A 9250-nucleotide genomic window follows, 5' to 3' on the forward strand; every position below is an offset into this window, starting at 1 on the left:
GGTGTCACCCAGTGCAACTTTCATTTATGGCACCCCCATGACTTCCTCCTTGGATTTCCTCACCACCACCGGCAAAAGCATCCCTCATCTCACCATAGGCCCTCTCTCACATACATTTCATTTGTTTTAAAGCACTATTCAAGGCTGGCTTTACTAATAAGAATGTATATCTACCCAAACAAACCTTTTTAGCAACACTAGGAACAGATAATGAAAGATTGGGGAACAAACATAATGTCCTAACATATGTGATGCAGTCTGCTTGCAGCACTTCGATGACAGTTCGTAACAGTCACTGTTCTATATAAGGGTTGTATCTTCTGAACTGGGGTAACAAACGTATCTCTGTGATAAAAGCAGTAATCCACTCAGCTGTCCACATAAAATACAGATCTGTGATCTCCACAGAACGTGTTCTTTTCAGCAGGCAGATTAACCCTCTGCACTATTTTATTTGCAAGTCACAACTGCCACTAGACAAAACTTAATCTCTCTCTATGTAGCAGGGATATTAATCACAAGAGTTATATTGACATTTTAATTGTTTCATGAAAGCTGGATGCACACAGAACTCTGCAGCAGGTGCTTTTAAATTGTAAGTTATTGCTGAACACATCACCCCCACCCCTCTTGAGGTCAGCGACCCCCTGCCTAGGTCAGCGCCCAGTGCGGCCACACCAGTCTCACTGTCCTAAAACCAGCCCTGCTTCCTGTCGCACTAGCTCGCCCTGGTACATCCTATTGTGCAGTTCTGCTGCCTAGCCCTCCTCCAGGAAAGACTCCCTCTCCTGCAGCAGTTATGCACCTTCTCCCGCCCCACTGTGGTGACAAACATGATGTCCTGCTGTGCAGTCCTCTCCACATTCTCGCTGTAGAGTCCCATTCTGCCCCTCCTCTGCTGCACAGTTCCGCTGCTCTATGTGCCCTGACTTGGCCTCCTAAAGCAGCAAGCTGGAGCAGATAGCCTGGTGATGAATCCTAACCCCTCCGCCACTATTTCCGGTTTCACCTCCTAGCAATTGATGACCTAATAACATCCACTTAATTTTAAGTGAGCTACGTTCAGAACATGTATTGTTTTCAGCTTTTTGTGTTATATTTTTGTTCTGTCTCCAAGTGCCCATCAATGAAGAGGCAGGAGGCCCCATTAGCCTTGTTTCTCACTTGCTGTTTGCCTTCTCTACTTCCCTCTTTCTTTTTTCAGGTATGAGGATGCCTTCCAAGTGCACAGCTCCTCCCTTGACTTCAGCAACCAGAAGCCCCTGGAGCAGGAGAACGAGCGCCTACAGGCCATGGTGGATGCACTGCGCTCCCAGGTGAGCCAAGAGAAGCAGCGAAAGGAGAGGGTAGAACGGGAGTATACGTCAGTCATACAGGAGTACTCTGAGCTGGAACAGCAGGTCTGCCAGGTCGAGGGCTGCAAACTGCGCATTGCAGAGCTAGAAAATGAGCTGCTTGAGCTGAAGCAGATGAAGCAAGTGAAGAAATATCTTCTCAGCAGAGAGGACAACTTTGCTGCTGTCCTCTTGGAGCCTCTGAACAACGCTCCGGAAACCGATTACATTGACATCTCAGAAGGACGGGGGAGCAGCCATGATCAATCCATGTCTGACCCCATGACCCACCCAGTCCGCAAAAGCTGCAGCGACACAGCCCTCAATGCTATTGTCACCAAGGATGCAGCCAGCAGGCATGAAGGCAACTACACTCTGCATGCCAACAATGTACGCAAGCGAGGCATGTCCATCCTACGTGAAGTGGATGAGCAGTACCATGCTCTGTTAGAAAAGTATGAGGAGCTGCTAAGCAAGTGCCGGCGGCATGAAGAGAGTGTACGCCATACTGGCGTCCAGACATCGCGACCCATCTCCCGGGACAGCTCAATTCGTGACTTTCGGGCCGAGGGCCATGAGCTGGATGAGCGTAAAGTCAAGGGAAAAAGCTTGAAGAAGCAGGTTGAGGCCGTGGACAAGCGGTTGGAGCAGAGCCAGCCTGAGTACAAGGCCCTCTTTAAGGAAATTTTTACACGCATTCAGAAGACCAAAGCAGACATCAATGCTACTAAAGTGAGCAAGAAAAATGGCAAGTGAGGCCGTGAAGCTCCTACCAGTGTGCTTTTTCCACATTCCCACACTGTCCCCTCCACTGCCCCTGTCTGCGCACTGCCTTCTGAATGGTCAGTGTCACCTCCGACCTTCCTGTGAAGATAAGACCTGCCAAGTATTCATTGTGAGGCAAAGGAAGGAATCGGATTTGAGCACTTAAGGATTGCCTGAGCAGAAGTGAGTCTAACCTGCTCACCCTTCAGAAAAGCAATATTGTGGTGTCAGGGGAACATTGAGCTCTCCTGTACTTGCTGAATGTGGGATTTGGGCCAATCATCTGCAACATGACCTGCTGCCTTCCAAGAGCATCCCTACGCATCTTGTCTCCGCTCTGTGACTTCATGCTCTGCAGGGACCAGCCACTCTCACATCTCACTGTCATTTTAAAAGCTGTTGAGTGATGGTTTCTGGGCAACCCAGTCAATCTTCATTGCACAGTTGCATCTTACAGAGAAACGTGAGACTGTTGCTCTCAAAGGGATCGAGGCCTCCTCAGCAAAGCCATTCTTTCACTCGGCAGGTTTTGTTAAGCATTCTCAATGAAAATATTTGTTGCAAACTGGAGACACTTGAAGACCAAACACAGAACTTTGTATTGTTATATTTACACCAAGTGGCTGAACCTGTACTTCCACCCCTAGACGCAAGTGTGTGGTATTCACTTTTTCTTCTGCTCACATACATTTTTCATATGTTCCATTAAATAATGCCTGTCTGAGCCATTTAAATAACTGCTCTTTTAAATGGAGCATATGTCTAAGCATGTCCATCACTGCTGCTATGTAATTTGAGAATTGTATGAGTTTGTGACTAATGCAGCAGCAATCAAATGTCTCAAAATTCCTCACTTAGGTTTGGCATCTTGGTGATGTCACTAACACAGTGACGTCAGTGCAGCATGCCAGACTATTTCTAAGTATTTCTTCGGATGCACTTACAATTTAATTTTAGTAAGAGATCAGCCTATGCAGAGTACTCTGCTTTTCATGGCAGATTCTGTGGTGGTGATGTAATCAAGATGGCTGTACCCAGTGAAACAAATTTAGGCCATCATCGTGAGTTTCTCAATTAATCTAAAATCGTGTGCAAACAGCGTCTTTGTTCAGGTTCCTCCAAATTACGTTAGAATCCTTTTCAACCTGCAGCATTTCTCCAGGGGGTTTCTGGAGTCATTTCACATGGTATTTCTTCCTTATTTCGACTTTTCATGCCAGTAAAGGGGACGTTTTTATCATGTGTAAAACTACATCTACAACTATACTCCATTCCCATTTGCCAACCCAGAATGGAGAGATAAAAGTGCCCCAAAAAACAGACGGCTAAGTGCGGTAAAGATTTTTTCCTTGAGTCGCTTTGCTTGCACAAACTGCATCTATTGAAAAGGCCAACTTGCCACTTTAAAGTGTTGTGTATTGTTGCTGCACGAGTCTGCAGCTCACACAACAGCAGCAATGGAAACAGGCGCAGATGTATGTTCCGTTTAAGAGCACTCTCGCAGAATGAAAAGCAAGGTGTAATGCAGCCAGCGTGCCGACCCCCTGCGCTGCTGCCCACAATGCACATACGCCTATGATACCTCGATATTGAGGATAGGTAAGCCTCATCTTTGTAGCCTTCATCTTCTTGTGCTGTCTACTTGGTCTCTAGCTACGACCTTCTTCTCTTTCCATGAACATACCCTTCTCTCAAGCATTTCTCTGCTCTCTGTCTCCATTCCTGCAGGAAGATTGTTATTTGTGCCTCCCATCTTTGACACAGCCCTTCCTCACATGAGATTGAGGTCGCCCCCCCCTTTTTCTAGATTACTTCAATAATGGAATATGCTGACCTCTTCTACCGTGTATACGTCATACATGTATGTAAACAACTCTGTTTTATCTATCCCCTCCTTTCCTTCTGACCTCTGTTCTCTGAAAGGAATGTGTTTAGAGGTGCACAGCCAGGGGCCACGCTCATGGCGCACAGGACCCTCCACCACATCTTCCTCAGGGATAAAACATAATGCCCTCTCAGGGGTGAGTATCCTGAGCTCGACTGGAAAGGAGGCACAGGAGACTAGAGTGCCTTGAGGGGATTATGTGTACGGCTTCTCGCCCTGGTATTAAATATTGTAAAAAGACAAGGGGGCTTTAGAGATGTAAGAGCTTTAGGTGACCCTAGGCTGCAGATGACAACATCTTGCACAGTATACACTTGACAATGGCAAAATAATCTGGACATTGCATAAACTAATAAACATGGGTTTATCCTCCTGGGAATGGAAGAAATATCTCAACCATAGAAAAGACTGAAGTATACAAAACAAGTGATAGCTGGAATGCTTGAAGTGACTTTATCCACTGGTAGTTACTCTGGGCCGCATCTCAGTCCATCATTACTTTGCACACCATTTCACCCCAGTTTGGACCCAGGTATATGCAAATCAGTCTTAACCCTACTCCAACAGGAACAGTCCAGTCCAAACTGCCAAACCTGAGCCTCCTGGAACTGGAACAAAAGCAACCCAAAACCGGTTTCATCCTTATTAGAGCTCACCACCCGTCGGATACAGCTTGGTTCCAGTGGCAAAGTGTGCATGGGACCCACGTCAGGGCATACCTTTCTCACTTTAGGCATCACACTGACGTATACAAGAAAGTGATGGATAGAACGTTTTAATTAATCCCAGTCACTGGTACTTACTCTGGGACGTACCTCAGCCACTCGTTATTTTGCACACCATGCCACCTCAGTGGCTGAAATTAATTCAAGCATTACATCCATCACTTTTTAGTATGTCAGTCATAGGAAGGAGGCACACAGTGACACTCTGCTCAATAGCAACCCTGTGCCCTTATTGCTGATTGTAAGCCACCCCTGCTGTTTCCCAGGATTCAGTTTTGGTGGTATGCCCTTGGTGGGGCCCCTTGGTGAAGTGAAGGGCTTTACCAAGTCTGAGGAACTGGCTGTTGTTGCAGCTGAGGAACAGCTGAAGTTGCAAAGTTTGTAGTGACAAGAAATTAGTCTTACTGCCTCAAGAGTGGGTGGCAGAGTAATTAAATGGTGAGAGGATGAATATTGGTTAATGGGCAAGTCCCAAGGAAGAAGTCAACAATGGGCTGCCTCCATGGCTAGTGTGTAGAAAACCACCAGCAAGTCTTTTTTCGAAGCCCTCTCTGGCAGCAGAGGAGTAGAATCACAGCCTTACTTGTTCTTCACTGCAGCAGTGGAAGACCACTGATCGGATCACATAAATACTGTGTGCAAGGGTGCAACAGCAAATTGGAAATCCAATGGTATCCAGGATCCATTGACTAAAGGGCACAATGCAGTGAGGTGAGCCTCCTTAAGAGGTTCTCCTCCTGGGGTCCACCCTCTGTGCAGCAATACTCAGGTGGAGAAACTGCTCACAGGAAGCCTCACCAATCCCCAGCCAGTACAGCAACAGCTCAGGTGTCCTCCTTTCTGGATAGTTGCCATATAAGAAGTGAGAGTAAGCATCCTCTTTGGCATTGCATAGATTCTGCCCCTTGGAGGGATTGACAGCGGTCCACTTCATACCCAAGGCTATGTACAACCTGTCTCCAGTTGAGAACTGTTCCATCCACATTATGTTCAAGCTTCCCTTTCCCAGAATCCTCCCTTCAGTCCAGGGACGTTCTGATGTCAGCACTAGCCCAGATGATTCCACAAACTAAAGTGAGAAAAATGGCTATTCTGCCTCTCTATCTCCATTCTCAGACACTCCCAGAGGCCTCGCTGTCCACATGGCCCCCAAGAAGCCAGGGCCTCAAGCAGAGCAGTGATCTGTCCAAGGATAGACCATTCAAGGGGCTGAAGTTAAATGTGGAGAGGTACTTGTGTGCATGGCTTACTGTCCACAGACTCCTCACAACCTGGCTCAAATTGGAAATTCCAACTCCTGTAGGGATCCAGTTCACAGATGAGGCCAGTAAATGCAGGGAAGGCAGTCTCAAGTAGGTAGGTAACAATTTTGATTCTATATGAAACCAACACATTTAGGTCCTCATGGTTCTCCTAGTAGACCTTCCGTTAACTTTCCAATCTATATGCTCCTTTTGACAAGAGTACTCCAGGCAGGAAAGGAATCACCACTGAATTACACATCCACATTTTCTATTACTTAGCATTTTCTGCAAGCCCTCATACTTCATGGGCTGCAGCTTACTTAGCATTCTGACAAAGTATTCTTGATTTGGATGCCATAGAATGAGAATGTTTTGAGGGATAGGTGGGGCAGGAGAGCCACGGAATTTCATCTGAAAGCAGGAGTGAAGGTAGTCAACGTTTCTTATTTAAAATTCAGGTTTCAAATACAGCATTTTTTCTTTTGTGTTTGGAGCCTGTGTGAGTTACACCCAGTTGTGCTACTATTCAGCCCTAAAGAGGCCGGGTAATAAGGGTAAGTATATTATTTAGACCTGGCTACAGCGGAGTTCAGAGCGCCCTACCCACTCCCCAGTCTCCCACCCATACTCTGGACGGGAGTAGTCGGTCTCTTTTCTGCCAGGCTGCTGAAGATCCAGACTGTCTGACGTGGAGCTCACAAGCCTAGAAAGGCTTTGGGGACAACACGGGTTTCTGACAGAAGAAGCCACCTCCCTGAAATGGAATAACGCAGTTAAAAGCCAAAAAATCTGCTTGAACACCTGCAACCTCACAGATTTGAAAACAGCACAGTGGTTCTGCGTACTAGCAATGACTCAGGTACAACGTTGGAGCCCTGTGCTACTTTGGTTGGAGATGTAGATTGGACCTCTATGCTGCGTCTCTCGTAGAAATAATAGGCAGCGTGATGCTCCTGTACCAGGTGCTTGAGCAGCATTGTTCTAGCCGCATAGTTCAGAATTGCTGTTTTATTTATTACACATCTCGATTCAAGCAAATCCCGTGCTCTATTCAGCATGGTGCTGCTGTGTGTTCTATTACATAGTTAATGGCATGATAGCTGGCGGTGCTTATACCACAGATCAGGAATGTGCTACGGCTCTGTCTTTTCAGAAGTCTACATATAGAAAGGTGCTGCTGACTTTTTGTTACAGACTTAGACATAACACGACTTTGCTATACTGTTCCTGTTACAGTCTTAGGAACAGAATGGTGTAATTCTGCTATTTTTCAGGGGAAACGCTGTTTATGGTAGCGAGAAACACTGAAAACAGAGTATATTTTCCTAAATATGAGACTTCCGGATTCTCTTCAAGAGTGCAAAGAAATAAAGCTGCACTTTTTTCAAAGCAACTTGTTCCGGTAAACCTAAAATAGGATGTCGGACCAGGTAAAATGGACCCAGATTTAGGAAAGATAAATCCAAGGAAGAGCGCCTTATATTGTATTTATATTTTTGAAAGAACCTATGATTTAACACTGCATGAATCGTCAATATCTCTGCCTCCTTTCCCATTGCGTGAATGCACATAAGATAAGCTCAGAGCTATGGCATTGGTAACCCACGCACAGCCTCCCACAGCAGGCCTTTCAGCAGTAACATTTTATTTGAAATATCCCTGCACTGCTTCTAATGTTTGGTCTCTGCCCCTAGAGGTCTCCCCAGCACACTTGTACTCAGCTTCCGTTCTCCACAGTAGACCCCGTCCTCTCTAGAACATACCTTTCTTGGAGCAAGGTAGATGGGGTTTGATCAATTCAAGGGTGACATTTTTATTCTTGGTTAAATGCTCCCTCCCCCGATAGCAATTTGTTTCTTTGCTAACCCCTTTCCTATTGCCTTCGGTATAGGTGACTACATTTTGTTCAACATATGACCTGTCTTCTTGGATTATATCCCTCTAAATACCTCTCCCTCCCTTGAGTGTTTAGTGCTTTTCCTCGCTGGATGACTCCTTCCTCCCTGGAAAATGTTCTTCCATGGTCAATACCCTCCTCCTTTGATGGCTGACCCTATTGCTCTCAAAGTCTCCCATTCCTTCCTAGTCTACCACTTCATCCTTGTTTGGCATGCCCTTCCACTTCCTCTCTGGTTGAACTTGGCTGATGCCCTTCGTCCATCCATGAGGTCAGTTTTAGTTTTGCAGCTGATGTTTTCTGCAAGAAAGAACGACGAGTCCCATCTTACCAGCCTGGTGATACAATCACGGGGTAGTTTCCGCTGCTTGGTGTGCCATTGGCTGCAAAGTTAAGTATTTTATCTTCCACGGCCATAGGACACATTGCATTCATGAATGGTGTACATGTTACGGATCAGTGTTTTTAATGTATTGTTAATGCTTTAAATTATGTATGTTAACTGTGTATAACAAGATCACATTTTTAAGAAGCGGTTTATCCAATTTTTATTTTTAGCTTGAAGATTTACTAACCACTTTTATTTTTACATGCTGGGAAACCCCTCCTTCTCTGGCCACCCCCAGATTTCACCTGTGGAATTATGTAGCGAACTGTCAACAGTTCTTTAACGCAGTTTTCTATATCACAGGGCTAACCCTATGCTTTCTACACTTGCTGCACTGTGTATTAATCTGCCTTCGCTGAGCACGCCTGAAGCCATACTAACAGCTGCAGAAGCCGAGTCACCCGTCTGGGCATAGTGCGGGCGGCTCCATGCCTTATGAACATGCACAGTAGGCAACTTAACTGCTGTGCTATATGTTGCATTACCGCCATGTACAGCTTCACTCATGATCTGCTGGTGCGTTTATCCTTTGTATCAATGTATTTATCTTCATGCCAACAGATGCTCGCCTAAGATTTTGTCCATGGTGGAAGGTGGGGAAGATATTATTCCCTTATGTTAAAGAGGACCAACATTGCTGTTTTTGTACATCAGACAGATCTATTTACATATGCTTTCTTCTCTTCATAGTAAAACGACCCAGCAAATATACTTGGTGTATGTCTTCCTTTTTGTATTGCATTTTTGTTAGATTCATTCTGCAAAATAATATACAGTAATACATTTAGGGGATCATTACGACCCCTGGCAGTCTTGCGGTGCAGAGCGGTAGTCCGACCGCATTGGTGGCGGTCTAACCGCCACATTATGACCGTGGCGGTTGCGCCATGGTCGGACTGCCAGTTTACTTCCACAGGAGGGACTGGCAGTGCCGGCGGTCCTAATTCCCCAGGGCAGCGCTGCAAGCAGCCCTGCCCTGGGGATTACGACCCCCTTCTCTGCCAGCTTTTAC

General features: G+C 46.0%; 1 protein-coding gene across 1 annotated transcript in view; it reads left to right on the forward strand.

Annotated features, from left to right (window-relative positions):
- CDR2L (cerebellar degeneration related protein 2 like) overlaps positions 1-8951 on the forward strand; it is a 113359-nt gene extending 104408 nt beyond the window's left edge. The window contains exon 5 of the mRNA XM_069200106.1: positions 1205-8951. Within this exon, the coding sequence (XP_069056207.1) occupies positions 1205-2090 (886 nt within the window). The 3' untranslated portion in view covers positions 2091-8951. The remainder of the gene's footprint in view (positions 1-1204) is intronic.
- Positions 8952-9250: the final 299 nt, after the last annotated feature.

Source organism: Pleurodeles waltl, chromosome 7, assembly GCF_031143425.1.
Source record: "Pleurodeles waltl isolate 20211129_DDA chromosome 7, aPleWal1.hap1.20221129, whole genome shotgun sequence".
In the NCBI taxonomy this organism is placed as follows: Eukaryota; Metazoa; Chordata; class Amphibia; order Caudata; family Salamandridae; genus Pleurodeles; species Pleurodeles waltl.